The following is an 18,819-nucleotide window of genomic DNA, read 5'->3' as shown; positions in this document are numbered from 1 at the left end:
CACCAGCATTGGATATTATTGTCTTTTTTTTGTTTGTTTTTATGTTTTTGTCTTTTTTGAGACAGTGTCTTGCTCTGTTGCTCAGGCTTCAGTGCAGTCACACGATCATAGCTCACTACCACCTCAAACTCCTGGGCTCAAGTGATCCTCCTGCCTTAGGCTCCTGAGAAGCTGGGACTACAGGTGTGTGCCACTGCACCCAGCTAATTGTTTGTTTGTTTGTTTGTTTTTTGTAGAGATGGAGTCTCACTGTGTTGGCCAGGCTGGTCTCAAACTCCTGGCCTCAAGTGATCCCCCTGCCTTGGCCTCCCAGAGTGTTGGGATTACAGGTGTGAGCCATTATGCCTGTATTTTTTTGTTAATCTGAATGAACAGGGGTTTCTTTAATTTGCATTTCCCAGACTACAGGTGGAGTTGATTGTCTTATGTTTGTTTGCCATGTGACTTGCCTGCTCATCCTTTTGGGATATCTTTTTCTTATCAATTTGTACTCTGGTTTTTAATCTGTTGTTTGTCCCTCAGAGCTTGTCTTTTTTTTTTTTTTCATTAAAATTTTAAATTTTGTATAGTCAAACTTTTCCTCTATTGTGTCTGATATATTATGCCTTGCTTAGGAATGTATTCTCACATCAAGATGCTAAATAAAATATTCTTATATCTTTTGCACTTAAAATCCAGGTATAATTAATTTTTACACTAAAAGTCCAGATGTATTGAAGATATTTTTATGTATGGTATGAGGTAGAGAGCCAGCTTTCTTTTTTCCCCAAATGAATTGTCAGTTATGCTACCTCTGAATTGCTTAACTATGGCCGTTTACTACTGAGCCTCTGAATTGCTTCACTGTCACTCTATGAGAAATTTATAATTACTCTAAGTTGCAAAAATTGAGTGAACTAAAATTAGAATTTTGATTGAGATTAGTTAGAATTAAACTTAGAAACCTATCAACTTTATTTCCAGTTTTACAAATATATCCTGCATGGATATATTTTTCTGAGGCACAACCCATCTCAGAAGAGGTGAGGGGGTTCCCAGGTTTTTCACCCTCAAATTAGCTGGGAGCAGAGCAGTCAGCAGCTGGGATGGTGGGATTTGCTTTAGGTTAGATGCTTGGAGCCATATTAACATGCTAATTGTGCCATGGGCTAATGGTGAGGTGGGAAAGTTGAATGAAGGTCTTCAGGAAGCTAAAGGTCCCCAACTGGCTATTGGCAGAAGCAGGATCAAGATGAAGAAATTAGCTCATGATCAAAGGTGAATTACATTAAAAAGCAAGCTACAATAAGTAGAAGCAGAAATAATGAACAATAAATATAGACCCACTAGCTTGCAACCCATTCTCCCTAGGACTTCAGTAGAACAGCTGTTTGTAAAATCTTTAAGACTTTTGGCCGGGTATGTTGTCTCACTCCTGTAACCCCAGCACTTTGGGAGGCCAAGGCAGGCAGATCATTTGAGATCAGGAGTTTGAGACCAGCCTGGCCAGCAGGGTGAAACCTCTTCTCTACTAAAAATACAAAAATTAGCCGGACGTGGTGGCACCCACCTGTAATCCCAGCTACTCAGGAGGCTGAGGCAGGAGAATCACTTGAACCCGGGAGATGGAGGTTATGGTGAGCCAAGATCGCACCACTGCACTGCAGCCTGAGTGACAGAGCAAGACTCCATTAAAAAAAAAAAAAAAAAAGACTTTTGGGAGGAGGAGAATAGGCAGGTTTAAAAAAATGAAACTTCTAGGTAAGAAAATGTTGACATAGACTCAGTTTTTAAAAATCTCAATGGATAGGTTAAAACAATTAGACGTAGGGGAAGAGAAAATTAATGGGTTAGAAGCTATATCCAAATAAAGATACCAGGATACATCACAGAGAGACAAGGAGAAGCAAAATAAAAAAAAAAACCCTCAAAGGCAAAATATTTAGTATCTGACCTCTTATTGAAAAAATGTCAGAAAGTTTGCCAACCCCTGATCTACAGGATAGAATGGAAAGACCTAACATATATCTAAATTAGAGTCCTTGGAATCAACTACAAGAATAAGGAGGGTCATTATTTGAGGAGACAATAATTGTGATTTTCTTAAAATTTAAAAAAGTCATTTTATCCTGTAAGTGTAACATTCCAAACAAGATAATTAAGAAGAAATTCATACCTAAAACATTTTTCAGTGGCCTACACAACACGATAAGCAAAATTTTGCAAGCAGCAAGGGAAAAGCAGCTTATTTTTATTTTACCAAATATAAATGAGTTATCAGTAACAATGAATACCAGAAACAGTAGAATTAAATCCTCAAAGTTTTGAGAGAAAAATAACGGTTGACTTGAAATATGGAGAAACTTTGGAGGGCTGTGATTTTTTTCCAGTATTAAACATGCATGTATTAATCTTATAGTTTATTTTCTTGTTGTATATCTATATATAGGTTTTCTCTGCAGCACAGTTTCTCTTAGTTGTTCCCTTAGGGCACAACTAGTTATCAGTGACTAAATGTATCTCAATCATACTTGTTTCTGTTTTTTTTCATTAACAAAGTTTATATATATGTTAGCATATTTTTTGTACCCTATTTGTGTCTGAACTATGTCACAGCAAAGTGTGTGCTGATAGGATTCTAAATTTGTATGGTTTAAAAACTTTTTTGCCAGGCACTTTGGGAGGCCAAGGTGGGCAGATCACTTGAGGTCAGGAGTCCAAGACTAGCCTGGCCAACATGGTGAAACCCCACCTCTACCAAAACAAAAACAAACCAAAAATTAGCCAGGCATGGTGGTGCATGCCTGTAGTCCCAGCTACTCGTGAGGCTGAGGCATGAGAATCACTTGAACCTGGGAGGCAAGGATAAGATCACACCACTGCACTCCAGCCTGGGTGAGAGTGAGACCCTGCCTCAAATAATGTTTTTTAAGCAAAGTAAGGAAAAGCTGTATGTGTGTCATTGTGGACTGCAGATTCCTTTTAGATTATATTTAAAGATCTGTGTATACAACATGAAGAATTATCTGAATTGTGCTGTAATTATGTTTATCTGCCAATATTTGATTAAATAAGAAGGAAAACTGGGGTGGGGGAGGGAGCTTGGGATTCTTAACTTGGCAAAACTATCAAAAGGAGGATGAAAAAAAAGTTTACCACAAAATGTTCTACTCTATAAGAAATGTAGAAATGATATTCCATTTTCATAGACATTGAAGCAGTTTGAGTGGCTCTACTCCATCATGTAGTTATGCCACCTGGAAAATATGTCTAAAATTGATAGAGCACGGGAATATAGGGTCAGAAGATTACACAGAATTTGTTTGTTTTTTATTTATTTATTTATTTATTTTTGAGACAGGGTCTCACTCCCATCACCTAGGCTGGAGTGCAGTGGTGCAATCACAGCTCACTGCAGCCTCAACTTCCTGGGCTCAGGTGATCCTCCCACCTCAGCCTCCCAAGTAGCTGGGACTACAGGCACACACCACCATGCCCAGCTAATTTTTTGTATTTTTTAGTAGAGACAGGGTTTTGTCATGCTGCCCAGGCTGATCTCAAATTCCTGGGCTCAAGTGATCTATCTGCCCACCTCAGCCTTCCGAAGTGCTGGGATTATAGGCATGAGCTACCATGCCAGTCTACAGTGTTTTTAATGCCCAGACTTGGGAGAAACTTAAACCTCTTGCACTCATATCCTTCTGGCCAGAACCCAATCACTTGGCCACACCTGACTAAGCATGAGACATTTGGAGCAACATGTGGATATTGGTAATTTCTGCCACTCACAGGCATTTCACTTCAGAAGAAACATAGGTTAAAAAGATGAAAAGATGCTCAGATTATTTAATACTGAGAAATGAAAATTGAGACCATAGGAGATACCACTTTTTATCCATCCATCACATTAGCTAAAATAATCTAGCATTATCAAATGTTGGGAGAGGATCAGTAAGAACTCACACACTGGTGGTCAGGAGTATAAACATAACAACATTGGCTGAGTGCAGTGGCTCATGCCTGTAATCCCAATACTTTGGGAGGCCAAGGCAGGAGGATCACTTGAGGCCAGGAGTTCAAGGTGGCAGTTGAACCATGATCATGCCATTGCACTCTAGCCTAGAAGACAGAAAGGTTAAAAGAAAAAAAATTTTTGAAAACAATTTAACATTATTTTATAAAATTGAATAGTGCTATGGTTTGGATACGTGTCCCCACCTAAATCTCATGTTGAAATGTAATTCCCAGTGCTGGAGGTGGGGTCTGGTAGAAGGTGATTGGATCATGGTGTTGGAGTCTTGATGAATGGTTTAGCATCATCCCCTCTTAGTACTGTATAGTGAGAGTTCTCATGAGATCTTTGTTGTTTAAAAATGTGTGGCACCTCCCCCTTCTCTCTCTTGCTCCTGCTTCTGCCACCTTGCCCCCTGCCCTTTGCCTTCTGCCATGATTAGAAGCTCTCTGGGGACTCCCCAAAAGCAGGAGCTACTATGCTTTCTATACAACCTGCAGGACCATGAGCCAATTAAATCTCTTTATAAGTTACACAGTCTCAGGTTTTCTTTATAGCAATGAGCGAATAGACTAATACAAATAGTTCTGTAGTCATAACTGTGCAATTCGCTCAAAGTATATAACCCAGAGAAGCTATTACAAAACAGACTAAGGAGACATGTACAAGAATATACAAAACATATGCAAGGATCATAATAGGGAAAGAGGGAGAAGAGAGGGAGGAGGGAAGGAAAGACAGGACCAACCCAAATGCTTTTAATAGAAGAAGGAATAAACTATCATGATCTTACAGTGGAATATTATCAAAAATTAATTATATGCAATAATATGGGGGAATGATACAATGTTGAGCTCTCCTGCAATCTGGTGAATGCAGTTTCAATTTCTAATTGGTTAATGCTAGGATATGGAAAAACTATTGACTTTGTATACTTACCTTGTATCTAGACACCTTACCAAATTGTATTCTATTAATTTTTTAAGGTTTAAAGAAATATAATCTGCAAATAGCTATATTTTTGCCTCTTTTCCAATTTTTATGTAATTTTTAAAATTTATTTGGTTCTTTTTGGGTTATTTCCTTAGCTTGAATTTCCAAAAATAATGTTAAATAATAGAGCTAATAGCAATCATTCTTTCTTATTCCCAACTCTTAAAATAGAGGATTTCACTATAGGTTACTGTTTTCTGGTTATGGTAATGTTTAAGCAGTGTCTTGCTACCTGGATTAATTTAGCTTTTAAGGAATAGCTGCTGAATTTTGCCACATGCCTTTATTGGCATTTGTTGATATGGGGTTTTTCTTCTACAAATGTCGATATAGTTATGTTTATAGATTTCTTGATGTTGGACCATTCTTTCCTGAAATTAAACCTCCATAGTTGTATTACTCATATTATATACTGGTAGATTCAATTTCTAATATAATTATGGAAACTATTTTCTTTTTTTTAATAGTTGTTGGTTTAATTTAATTAATTTGATATAGCTGACACAAATATCTACAAAACCAAATATAAATATCTGTGCCACCACTAAATACTATAAGTTAATTGCTATTCTTCAGCAATTTTAGTAGACTGTCCTTGTACTGACAGTTCACTTCTCAGTCTAATGGGTTATTTATTTATTTATTTTAGTATTTATTGGTCTTTCTTGGGTGTTTCTCACAGAGGGGAATTTGGCAGGGTCATGGGACAATAGTGGAGGGAAGGTCAGCAGATAAACATGTGAACAAGGGTCTCTGGTTTTCCTAGGCAGAGGACCCTGCCGCCTTCCGCTGTGTTTGTGTCCCTGGGTACTTGAGATTAGGGAGTGGTGATAACTCTTAACGAGCATGCTGCCTTCAAGGATCTGTTTAACAAAGCACATCTTGCACTGTCCTTAATCCATTTAACCCTGAGTGGACACAGCACGTTTCAGAGAGCACGGGGTTGGGGGTAAGGTTATAGATTAACAGCATCCCAAGGCAGAAGAATTTTTCTTAGTACAGAACAAAATGGAGTCTCCTATGTCTACTTCTTTCTACACAGACACAGTAACAATCTGATCTCTTTCTTTTCCCCACATTTCCCCCTTTTCTATTCGACAAAACCGCCATCGTCATCATGGCCCGTTCTCAGTGAGCTGTTGGGTACACCTCCCAGACGGGGTGGCGGCCAGGCAGAAGGGCTCCTCACTTCCCAGACGGGGCAGCCGGGCAGAGGCACCCCCCACCTCCCAGACTGGGCGGTGGCCTGGGGGAGCTGCCCCCCACCTCCCTCCCTGACCGGGCAGCCGGCTGGGCAGGGCCTGCCCCCCACCTCCCTCTCCGACGGGGAGGCTGGCCGGGCAGGGCCTGCCCCCCACCTCCCTCCCGGACGGGGCGGCTGCCGGGCGGAGACGCTCCTCACTTCCCAGAGGGGGCGGCTGCCGGGCGGAGAGGCTCCTCACTTCCCAGACTGGGCGGCTGCCGGGCGGAGGGGCTCCTCACATCTCAGACGGGGCGGCCGGGCAGAGATGCTCCTCACCTCCCAGACGGGGTGGCGGCCGGGCAGAGACGCTCCTCAGTTCCCAGACGGGGTCACCGCCAGGCAGAGGCGCTCCTCACATCCCAGACGGGGTGGCGGGGCAGAGGCGCTCCCCACATCCCAGACGATGGGCGGCCGGGCAGAGACGCTCCTCACTTCCTAGATGGGATGGCGGCCGGGAAGAGGCGCTCCTCACTTCCCAGACTGGGCGGCCCGGCAGAGGGGCTCCTCACATCCCAGACGATGGGCGGCCAGGCAGAGACGCTCCTCACTTCCCAGATGGGGTGGGGGCCGGGCAGAGGCTGTAATCTCCGCACTTTGGGAGGCCAAGGCAGGCGGCTGGGAGGTGGAGGTTGTAGTTAGCTGAGATCACACCACTGCACTCCAGCCTGGGCAACATTGAGCACTGAGTGAGCGAGACTCCGTCTGCAATCCCGGCACCTCGGGAGGCCCAGGCGGGCAGATCACTCGCGGTCATGAGCCGGAGACCAGCCCGGCCAACATGGCGAAACCCCGTCTCCACCAAAAAATACAAAAACCAGTCAGGCGTGGCGGCGCGCGCCTGCAATCCCAGGCACTCGGCAGGCTGAGGCAGAAGAATCAGGCAGGGAGGTTGCAATGAGCCGAGATGGCGGCAGTACAGTCCAGCCTCCGCTGGGCATCAGAGGGGGGACGGTAGAAAGCGGGAGGGGGAGGGGGAGAGGGGGAGAGGGAGAGGGCTGAAACTATTTTCATTCAAAAAGTTGTCTATATTGCTTTTTAATCTTCATCAGATTTTGGTATTGTGGTCTATAAATTGAGGAACTTATTTGATGTGAATGAATTTAACAGGAAGTCTGTCATTTAAAAGTTGATACAAGCTGGGTGTGGTGGAATGCATCTGTAATCCCAGCTACTTGGGAGGCTGAGGAAGGATGGTCATTTAAGCCCAGGAGTCCGAGGCTGCAGTGTGCTTAATGACTGCACCTGTGAATAGCCACTGCACTCCATCCTGGGTAACAGCGAGTCCCTGTCTCTTGAAAAAGAAAAAAAAAAAAGGTAGGACACAAGCAGCCAACATGATCTAGCGGGCAAATGTAGAACACTCTTATCCACACGTTTTTTTTTTTAAACAACCATGGAACATTCACCAAGATAGACCATATCCCAGATCATAAAACAAATTTAAAAGAATAGAGGTCATGTGGAGTATGTTCTTGGGCCATAATAGAATCAGATACAAGTCAATAATGGACTGCCAAGCACAGTACCTCATGCTTGTAGTCTCAGCACTTTGGGAGGCTAGAGTGAGAGGATTGCTTGAGGCCAGGAGTTCAAGACCAGCCTGATCAACATAGCAAGATCTCTATCTCTTAAAAATGTAATGTGTTATGAGTTAAGAGTTTGGAGGACTGAAAGTAATAATAGAAAAATTGCTAAACACATTAAAAACACAATGGGGCAAGGAGGAAGACAGGAATCTTTGTTTTTGTTTATTTATTTTTTGAGACGGAGTCTCCCTTTGTCACCCAGGCTGAAGTGCAGTGGTGCAATCTCAGCTCCCTGCAATCTCTGCCTCCCGGGTTCAAGCAATTCTCATGCCTCAGCTTCCCAAGTAGTTTGGACTACAGGCGTGCACTACTATGCCTGGCTAATTTTTTTGTATTTTTAGTAGAGATGGGGTTTCAACATGTTGGCCAGGCTGGTCCAAAACTCCTGACCTCAGGTGATCTGCCCACCTCAGCCTCCCAAAGTGCTGGGATTACAGATGTGAGCCACCACCCCCGGCCCTGTTTTTTGTTTTGTTTTGTTTTGTTTTTCATTTTTTGAAACATAATCTCACTCTTTAACCCAGGCTAGAGTGCAGTGGCATGATTTTGGCTCACTGCAGCCTCAACCTTCCAGGGCTAAGGCGATCCTGCCACTTCAGCCTCCCAAGTAGCTGGGACTACAGGCGTGCACCACCACACCTGGCTGATTTCTCTATTTTTTGTAGAGACAGGGTTTTGCCATGTTGCCCACGCTGGTCTTGAATTGCTGAGCTCAAGCGATCCTCCTGCCTCAGCCTCCCAAAGTGCTGGGATTATAGGCGTAAGCCACAGCACCCAACCTAAAACAGGACATTTTAAAAAATACATAACAAATGGCAAAATACAACATATCAACACATATGTAATACGATTAAAGAGTACTGAGAGATGCCAGGCGCGGTGGCTCACACCTGTAATCCCAGCACTTTGGGAGGCCGAGGCGGGCAGATCACGAGCTAACCTGGCTAACACGGTGAAACCCCGTCTCTACCAAAAATACAAAAAACTTAGCCGGGCATGGTGGCGGGCGCCTGTAGTCCCAGCTACTCAGGAGGCTGAGGCAGGAAAATGGCGTGAACCCGGGAGGCGGAGCTTGCAGTGAGCTGAGATGGAGATCGCGCCATTGCACTCCAGTCTAGGCGACAGAGTGAGACTCCGTCTCAAAAAATAAAATAAAAAGAGTACTGAGAGAAATGTATAGGTGCTAAATGATTGCATTAGAAATTGCAAAGGTCTCAATAAGTTCCTAACTCAAGACCCTAGAAAAAAAGAGCAAAATACAGTTAACCCTCGAACAACATGTGTTTGAACTGTGTAGGTCCACTTACACATGGATTTTCTTCCACCTCTTCCCTCCCCCTCACCCCAAGACAGGAAGATCAACCTCTCTTCTTCTTTCTCCTCCTCAGCTTACCTAACCTGATGATGACAAGGATGAACACTCTTAAGATAATCCACTTCCACTTAATGAATAGTAAATGTATTTTCTCTTCCTTATGATTTTAACATTTTTCTTTATTATAAAGATACAGTATGTAATACATAAACATATGTTAATTGTTTTGGTCAGTAGTAGGCTATTAGTACTTAAGTTTGGGGGGACTCAAAAGTTATACATGGATTTTCAGATGTGAAAGGGGTCAGCAACCCTAACCCCCAGCATTGTTCAAAGGTCAATTGTATAACTCACACATGCTGAAGTAAATTCAAAATTGTACAGCCACTTTGGAAACCAGTTTGACGGTTTCTCATAAAAAATGAACACTTAATACCTGACCCGGTGATCGGGAAAAGGCTTAATGAAATTCTAACAGTGAACTGGACGATAGAAGAGATCAGGACAAGAGTGGCCATGTCGGTGCTGAGGCTGAGATACCTACCGAGGACTGTCACTCTCACGGCTTCCAGCCCTTCGACGAACTCTCAGGTGTGTGGCCTTCTGGCCAGGCTTCTGCAGCGTCACGTTGTTGAAGCATTCGTTGTATCCCTGGGGTTGCAGCTCTCTGTAAGTTTGCTGTGGCTGAACCAGGCAAGGCATAGGCGGATTTCTACAGAAATTATGATTCCATGAAAGATTTTGAGAAGAGGAAGGCTGGTATCTTTCAGAGTGCAGAGCGATTTTGCACTCTAAAGAATCTCTTTGGGTGTAATAGCATGGAAGTTTGTCGCTGACCTGTGTCCCTGAACTATGACACACGAATATGTGGGCTTAGAAATAGTTTTGCTTGATACATTGAGAACAACAAAGAAGACTGAGTGGCGCTACCTTCTTTGGTGCCCAGGATGGTTTGGGAAAGTCTCGCCTTCATCCTCCCCCACAGTTTTGCGATTTTGAAACGGGATCTCGCTCTCTGCGGAAGACAGCCAAGCTCTGCACCCCGGCCTGGCCCGCCGCACCCCGCAGGCCCGGCTCTCCCCTGCGCGCTCCGGGCTGGGCGCGGCGCGTGTGCGGAGCCGCCGCGGTGACACGGAACGCCGGCCGCCCCGGGCCGGGGGAGGCGCGCGTCGAGCGGCGACGGCGGGCTGGCCTGGCGCGCTGCGGCGCTCGCTCACCGGCTCCCGAGGAAGGGCAGTGGGCCCCGCCGCCGCCTCCCAATGGCGAGGCTGCGGGATTGCCTGCCCCGCCTGATGCTCACGCTCCGGTCCCTGCTCTTCTGGTCCCTGGTCTACTGCTACTGCGGGCTCTGCGCCTCCATCCACCTGCTCAAACTTTTGTGGAGCCTCGGCAAGGGGCCGGCGCAGACCTTCCGGCGGCCCGCCCGGGAGCACCCTCCCGCGTGCCTGAGCGACTCCTCCTTGGGCACCCACTGCTACGTGCGGATCAAGGTGAAGGGCCGCGCGGGCCTGGCGGGAGCGGGAGGGAGCGTGACCGCCGCGAGGGTGGGGGGCTCCGGGCTTCTCCTTCCGAGACGCCGGCTCAGCGTCCCCTAGTGTCCTGGCAGGAGGGGAGGAGGGGTCGGGTCCCTGTGTGTCGTGTGTGTGTGTGTGTGTGTGAGAGAGAGAGAGAGAAAGAGAGAGAGGGAGAGAGAGAGAGATACAGATAAACAGCACTCGGTCTTTGCAGGCACCTTGATTGGTTTCTGAATGTGGAACTTCTCTAATCAGGGGCCTCTTATATTACTGCCCCCCCGGCGCCACAACAACCCAGAATAAACCTGCTCTTTTTCCTACTGCAAGGGGAAGCTGTCTCCTGTCACCCTTTTGCCCTTTAGAGCTCAGATCAGCTGTAGAGAATTGTTCCTCGTGGCATCCTAATGTCTCAGGAGGCTGTTCTTGCCCAATTTTAGAGATAATAAGAGTAAACAGTCAGTCTTTGGGAGTCATGAGTTTATTATGATCACAGACGACTTAGGTTGCATGAAACAATAAGTAAATTGTGTGTGTTTGTGGGGAGGAATGCATACTTAAGAAGTCAGGGACCAAAGAAAGGAATGGAATAAAAGGTAAATCCAGCCATGCCTGCAGACGCTAATTGTTCAAGCTTCCTCACAGCCCACAAATATTCTGTTTCCTGAGGCTCCAGGTGGTGAAGGGAAATAGTTCCCGTGATACACCCTGCAGTCTGACTCACAGGCCTTTCAAACCCAGCCTCATAAGAGGGGATGTTTATGTCACCAAGTCCTTATTTCCTGTTAGGAGCTAAATTGCCCCGCAGCTGAAGTTCAGAAGGGCAAGAGAATTTCTTTCTTGCCTGGGGTCGACATGAGAATTAAATAGGTTAATATTTATAAAAACAAACACGAAAAACTTAGAACAATGCCTGATGCATAGTCAGTGCAATAAAGTATCTGTTAATTAAATCCAATGCAGTGCCCATAACATTTAATCCTCCAAGACTCACCACCAATAAAAAAAAGTTATTGAACCTCTAGGAAGCCATCGTGCTGCTGAGGGTAAAGTCAGATTTGTTATCTCTGTTCAACCTGAGGAGTAAAAGTAGTATAAGAACCATCTGGAATTCCGTAAAACACTTTTCCCCTCGCTCTGGCCGCCTAAAGAGCTTCCCCAGAGACAGAGAACGGAGTGGAAAGAAGATTGTCCTGGGAGTTAGGACAAGATGGAGATTCTGGTCACAGCCCTGCTCTCAACCATTTTATGACTCATGTTACCATCTTTGGGCCTCATCTTCTGAATCTGCAAAATGATTCTTTCACATCTGAAAACTCAGTTGCTTGAGTTGCCTGCTATAAAAACCCAATGTCTGTGTTTAGCTTTTGGTTCTTTTTGTTTCCTAGTTTGCTTGCTTTCAGAGTTTTTTATTCCTGCTGTTCCCTCTACTTTCCTCCATTCCGCCTGCTTAGTATTTGCTTGAATTCCTGTCTCATTCCCATGTTTTTTAAAATTTTCCTTGGGTTTTCTTGTCTCCTACATGCAGAGTGAAGTCTTGAGCACTCAGGGCATTCTGTTATTAGAAACGCACACTGACATGACATGAGCAGGCAGCAAGGGGAACAGAACATGCAACACTCAAAATAATAATGTGGGAAGGAGAGACCTAAAAATAAGAGAAGGAGGTGTGAATTATATAACTGATGGCACAGCTCTTGACGGGCAAGCTGAGAAAAGTAGATGACTAGGATGTAAACATGGCAGAAATATAAATTCAGATTAGAATTATTTACATGTCCTGCAGCATTTGAGGGAGATGAAATGTGACACATCAGTAAGATGAAAGTTACAAATGGTAAGATGAAAGTTACAAATTGTGACATTGCTTCAGAAGCTCATAATATATAAATTGACTGTACTAGAACAAGAAGAGAAGGTACTGTCAAGGGAGTGTTGACAAAGTGAATCTGTCAATTTACCCTATTAATAGGTCATGGGGTTTGCTTTTCTTTTTGAAAATTAATAAAAGTAAATGTATTTCTTGATGTTAAAAATAAGGCAACTGAGTGTCATGAAGATATTGTAAATACACAAAATTTTTAAAATAAGGCAAGTTATTATTTTTTAATGAAATGGAAATGCTAAATATATTGCTTTGTCAATCAACACAAACATCACTAAAATTCCATGCCCTCTACTTTCAGGATTCAGGGTTAAGATTTCACTATGTTGCTGCTGGAGAAAGAGGCAAACCACTTATGCTGCTGCTTCATGGATTTCCAGAATTCTGGTAAGCTTACCAACTAACATTTATTGTTACATTAAAACTTGGCTTATTTTCTCAGTTCATTTTGTGCTGCTGTAACAGAATATCACAGTCTGGGTAACTTAAAATGAACATAAATGATTTTCTCAGAGTTCTGGAGGCTGGGAAGTTCAGGATCAAGGTGCCAACATCTGACAAGGGCCTCCTTGCTGCAACATCACATGGCAGAGGAGGAAGGGCAAAGAAGCAAAAGGGGGCCGAAATTGCCCTTTCATAGTGGCATTATTTCCATCCATGAGGGCAGAGCCTGCGTGACCTAACCACCTCTTAAAGGTCCCACCTCTTAATACTGTTACAGTGGCAATTTTTGAGACAAGGTCTTACTCTGTCACCCAGGCTGGGGCACAGTGGCATGCTCACAGCTCACTGCAGCTTCGAACTTCTGGGTTTAAGCAGTCTTCCCACCTCAGCCTACCAAGTAGCTGGGACTACAGGCATCTACCACCACACCTAGCTTTTTTTTTTTTTTTTGGAGATGGGATCTTGCTATGTTGCCCAGGCTGGTCTTGAAAGCCTGAGATCAAGCAATCCTCCCACCTTGGCCTCCTAAAGTGCTGGGATTACAGATGTAAGCCACCACACCAAGCCTCTTGTAATGACTTTTAACAGACCCTACTTTTTGATCATGTGCCCAGAGTTAATATTCCTAAATGTCCCTGAATCACAGGTCTTTTTCCTCCTAAAAAGACCTACCTGCTACCAATTTAAATGTATATATTTTTTTGAGGATTAAAAGAAGTATCTTTTAATGTTTCAAATTTCTGAAATAGTAACAAAACAGTTTGTATAGAGTATCTACTATAGACAAAATACAACACTGGGTAGGGAAAGGAGATTTTAAACAAACCAAAGACGTGGAGTGATTGTTATTAGGAAGATTTTGGTGAGGCTGGGGTGAGGAGAAGGCAGAGAGTAGAGCACTTATGGAAACTGAAAATGAACTATTTCCTATGCACAGAGCAATAGGCTTATATGAATGCAGGATAATTTAAGTACCTAAATATTTCTCATTAGGAAGAAAATCTGGAGCCCCAAATATGTAATTATTAGTTACTATCTTCGTTCATTTTTGTTGCTAACAAAATACCTGAGACTGGGTAATTTATAAAGAATAGAAATTTATTTCTCACCGTTCTGGAGACTGGGAAGTCCAAGATCAAGGCACCAGTAGGTTCAGAGTCTGGTGACATCCATGTCTGTGTGTGTCCAAGATGGTGCCTTGTTGATGTGTCTTCTGGAGGCAAATAAACTTCATCATATGAATTTTGGGAGAACATATTCAGACCATAGCAGTTACCTAAGGGGAAGTGTTCTGTTCTCTATTGACCCCACTGGGCCAAATAAGTACAGATGAAAGCAACACATGTTTAAACTTTTTTTTTTAATGAACATCTTTAAAAGTGGTACATATCAGGAGGCCGAGGCGGGCGGATCACGAGGTCATGAGATTGAAACCATCCTGGCTAACACGGTGAAACCCTGTCTCTACTAAAAATACAAAAAAAAAAAAAAATTAGCTGTACTTGGTGGCAGGCGCCTGTACTCCCAGCTACTCGGGAGGCTGAGGCAGGAGAATGGTGTGAACCCAGGAGGTGGAGCTTGCAGTGAGCCAAGCTCGTGCCACTGCACTCCAGCCTGGGCAACAGAGCGAGATTCCGTCTCAAAAAAAAAAAAAAAAAAAAAGGTGGTACATATCATGGCAGTAAAAGAAAACCAGTTTTTATAGCACAGGGCTATAAGAAATAGTTCATAAACTAAATAGGTCAAGAAATTGATGTTTTTAAAAGCCCAATTCCCTTAGTTGACTCAAAGGTGGAATATCTGGTATATTTTGAAAGGTCTAGGACAATATCCTGTCCCCAAATTCTCCCTTACTACCTTATAATTCCTAGAATTCCAGTATTACAGATTTCTTACCTCCTTTAGAATCTTAAAGATTTTATGTCACTCAAAATCCTGATTTAAAATGCATCTGGTGCTGAAAGGATTACTACCTTAAGACACTTCTTCTTTTTTTTTTTTTAAACAGTCTTGCTCTGTTGCCCAGGCTAGAGTGCAGTGGTGCAATCTCAGCTCATTGCAACCTCCGTCTCCTGGGTTCAAGTGATTCTCCTGCCTCAGCCTCCCAAGTAGCTGGGATTACAAGTGCGCACCACATCCAGCTAATTTTTGAAGTTTTAGTAGAGACAAAGTTTTACCATGTTAAACAGGCCAGGCTGGTCTCAAACTCCTGACTTCAAGTGATCTGCCCCCTTCAGCCTCTCAAAATGTTGGGATTACAGGTGTGAGCCACTGCACCCGACCCACTTTAGTTAATACTTTGTGAGTGAAAGGGACTTTATGAATAAATGTATTGAGGATGTTAGTGTACTAGGAGGTATTAGGCATTGAAGAAAAGAGTGGAGGATGGCAAAGACACCTATACCTAATAATTTTTCCAGAGTGAGAAGTCTTCCTTAGAAGATTTTCCCTGCATGAAGATTTTTTTCCCCTTCTGGATTTATGTGCATAAATAAACATAAGTCATTTTCATGTTATGCTTTAATCTGTTCTTTCATTTGGAGACAGCTTAATGAGGTGGTAGATTAGCTGCCCAGTGCAATTCGAGCATATGCATATGGTCTCACCTTATGGAGTGGGTGGCATAATTAGTTCACAATAAAATGTTACTCTGAAACACTGATCAAATCTGCCTAACATAGCATGGGCAGTACATTCTGGCTCAACCACTAGTTTGCTGAGGAACCCTAAACAGTCATCTACAATGATGTTGCAAAGTTGGGTGAGGATGAAGAGAGTCAAAATGTCGAAAATCTTTCACGTGGCCCCAGTGAATATTCAGTAAATACTCATTTTCTTCCTTCTTTCCCATTCATTCATTGTGGAGATCCATGTGTCAAATAATAATTTCCTAACTCTGGTGATGATAGTTAACATTTTCTGAGCATTTACTATGAGCCAGGCACTCTCTTTTTTATTTTTATTTTAAGTTCTGGAATACATGTGCAGGACATGCAGGTTTGTTACATGGTAAACGTGTGCCATGGTGGTTTGCTGCAACTATCAACCCGTCACGTAGGTATTAAGTCCAGCATTCATTAGCTATTTATCCTGATGCTCTCCCTCTCCCCACCCCCAACAGGCTCCAGTGTGTGTTGTTCCCCTCCCAAGCCAGGTACTTTTGTAAGTGACTTATATATACCATCTCATTTAAGCCCCATAGCTACCCTTCTGAAGTTGGCAGTGCCAGAAAGTCAGGTGTCCCTTGTTTTTGAAAGTCAGGGCTGACCTCTGCAGCTTGTTCTCATTCTATAGGAATTATAGTAATCTGATCCAATAACATGCATGGATTTTTACCTTTCAAATGTCACACCTTATACAAACATTCAAGAGGGTGTTAACAAATCAGCCAACAATATAAAAATACCTTAATTTAACATTTTAAATCATCATCCTAAATAAAATTCATGCATCGGAGAGATGATACTTAACTTTTTAGAAAGAAAACATTTGAAAGCTATTTTCTTTCTCTACCTCACACCAACCCCAGTACTTGGCCATCCTTATTCCCCTGGAATTTCACCTCTTTACATGCAGAACAATATACACAAAGATAAAAATGAACCTACAACCACTTTCATACAGGGCAGTAGATGCTCTCTGTCGTATTCTAAGAGATTTTGTGCGTGTTTTTCACAGTCATGTCTCATTATTTACTCCTCATGAGAGCCTTTTTGCAAAATAGAAATGGCTGGTGATTCTTGTCCTAGAATCGTCAGGGGATGAAACAGCCTAGGAGGGGATCCAGCACTGGTCCCTGGACATCATTCCCATTTGCCCCCGCAAAGTCAAGTCTTGGATGTATCCAAAAGGGATTTGGTCATTGTGAGGAATAGTTTAGTTTTTGGGAAGCTCCTAGAAATATTTTCACTCTGAAAAGCCATAGATTAAGAAATATGTGAAGATCATAGACAGGCATGAGTCTCTTCTGTTCACTAAATCTGTCATTTGTTACTCCAGAGAGAACATTGGTAGAATTTAAAACAGCAACAACTACAAACGCAGATAGCTCAGCTACTCAGATAGATCATATTGAATTCATTGAACTTTGCTGATCATTAATCTGAAAGCTACCTGGTTGTTTAGGGAGCATCTGAAAATACTACATGGAGATTGTTGGTAATCAGGTATCTCTGGAGTCATACTCTAAACCAAGACCCCTGTTGATGCTCACTCTGTCTTTCCTTTCAATCAATCAAATTGCCACTGTTACCCATTATGAGGTCTAGTCAATCTCATTGAGGTGCTAGTGGAAACAAACAACAGGAAAAAAAAAAGGTCTTAGAATTTAGGACAAAACTCTAGGGTTTAAGTTTTAAGACAAAACTCTTTTTTATTTTTTTCATTTTAAAGACCAAAAAAACTTCATGCGTGGCATTTCAAACCAATTTCAATTTACATTACAAATGTAAATGTTATTCCTTTAGCAATTAAGTTTTGCTTAAATACACATGAAAGTGTATGCTTGATTGTAGATTAAGTAGGTAACAAATATTTGATACAGTGAAAACAAAGAAAATGAATTGATAATGTGTATGAAAGTGCTTTGTAAACAGAAAAGCACCATGCAAATGTAACATATTATCTGCATTTATCATCATTGCCTGAGAATAGCTGACGAGAAATGGTGATATTTCATGTATACAATTAGCTGTTACACAGCAACAATAAAATCCCAGGTCTTCTTAAAATCTAAAGGAAATATTAAACAAGATACACATCTACAGGACCTTTGACTAAATTAACCCCAAGTAAGGCTGTTTGTCAAAGGATGATCTTTCTCCCACTCTCTCTCTCCACTTCAATTTGCATCTCCTTTAAAAATATTTTGAGCTGAGGCAGGCAATTTCTTTGAGTCGTCTTCGTCTCCAGCTGTATGGAATGCATGCGTCATCACTCAAGTGCTAAGGCGAGTGAGGGGCCTTCATCATACAGCTGAGCACAGAAGCTGACAACTGTGGCATTTCTCTGTGGTAAAGGGAAGGAGGATAGTCTACATCTGAAAGTGTAACCTGGTAAAACCAGGAGCCCTCCTAGGTGAAGAGCAATCACGGCGAAAGAGATTGGTTATTTTTCCTGAGTGTCCTCTGCTATTACCTAAAGCTACCAGAAAAAAGGCAATGTGGATGAAAATAGTTTTGCTTATTTATAATCTTTTTAGGGTTACTGCTTTTGTAATGTGTTTCATTCCTGTATCAAGGAGATTGTTTTCGCTTTATTCATGTAAATGATATGTCCATCAGTCTAATACTGGGGTGACTTCTTTTTCAGTTTAGGGCTAATGTGTACATCAAATGTGTTTTATTTATGAACTTCAGGAAGATGACAGTTAAAAATTATTCCTTAGTAATTTTTTAAAAATATGCAGTTGCCCTATTTCTTAGAATTGTTTAGGATATTGTTTGACTTCACTCATTGTTAAAAGCAGTAGCTGGATTTATTTTTAAGGCAATTTAAATTATTTCTAATATGACATGGAAGCATCATGTTTGCATAATCTCTAATCCAATTCTAAATGTAAAATGTTGCAGGATTATATAAAGTCAAATTTCTACCTTGAAATCTCTAATTAAATCCTAAATGAAGACACGGACCCTTAAGGTATTGAAACAACGTGCAGTTCAACAGAAATTGAATACAAATTCCCCAATAGGAATTTGGGACCGTTAGCTGTCATTGTCTCAAGGTTTGAACTGGGACAAAAGTCCTACTGCACAACTGGTACTTCTAGCACTATCATTATTCAGTGTTTTTATTCATTTGTTGTTTCACTTATTTGACAAATCTTTATTAAGCACCTACAGGGGCTAGA

The 18,819-nt window shown here is 42.5% G+C and overlaps 1 protein-coding gene and 1 long non-coding RNA gene across 2 annotated transcripts in view; one reads left to right on the top strand and one right to left on the bottom strand.

Moving 5' to 3' along the window:
- Nucleotides 1-2,197: 2,197 nt before the first annotated feature.
- LOC129398492 (uncharacterized) lies at nt 2,198-9,809 on the bottom strand. Its single transcript, XR_008626274.2, has 3 exons — nt 9,673-9,809; nt 6,504-7,518; nt 2,198-4,641 (listed from the first exon to the last, which is right to left on the bottom strand). It is a non-coding gene; the product is annotated as an uncharacterized LOC129398492 (long non-coding RNA).
- Nucleotides 9,810-10,371: 562 nt separating this feature from the next.
- Nucleotides 10,372-18,819, top strand: part of EPHX4 (epoxide hydrolase 4) — a 36,487-nt gene continuing 28,039 nt past the window's right edge. Inside the window, exons 1-2 of the mRNA XM_003808420.6 lie at nt 10,372-10,618; nt 12,826-12,911. Coding sequence (XP_003808468.1) covers nt 10,388-10,618; nt 12,826-12,911 — 317 coding nt within the window. The 5' untranslated portion in view covers nt 10,372-10,387. The remainder of the gene's footprint in view (nt 10,619-12,825; nt 12,912-18,819) is intronic.

Source organism: Pan paniscus, chromosome 1 (assembly GCF_029289425.2).
Source record: "Pan paniscus chromosome 1, NHGRI_mPanPan1-v2.0_pri, whole genome shotgun sequence".
In the NCBI taxonomy this organism is placed as follows: Eukaryota; Metazoa; Chordata; class Mammalia; order Primates; family Hominidae; genus Pan; species Pan paniscus.
This window is presented reverse-complemented; position numbering and strand designations above follow the sequence as displayed.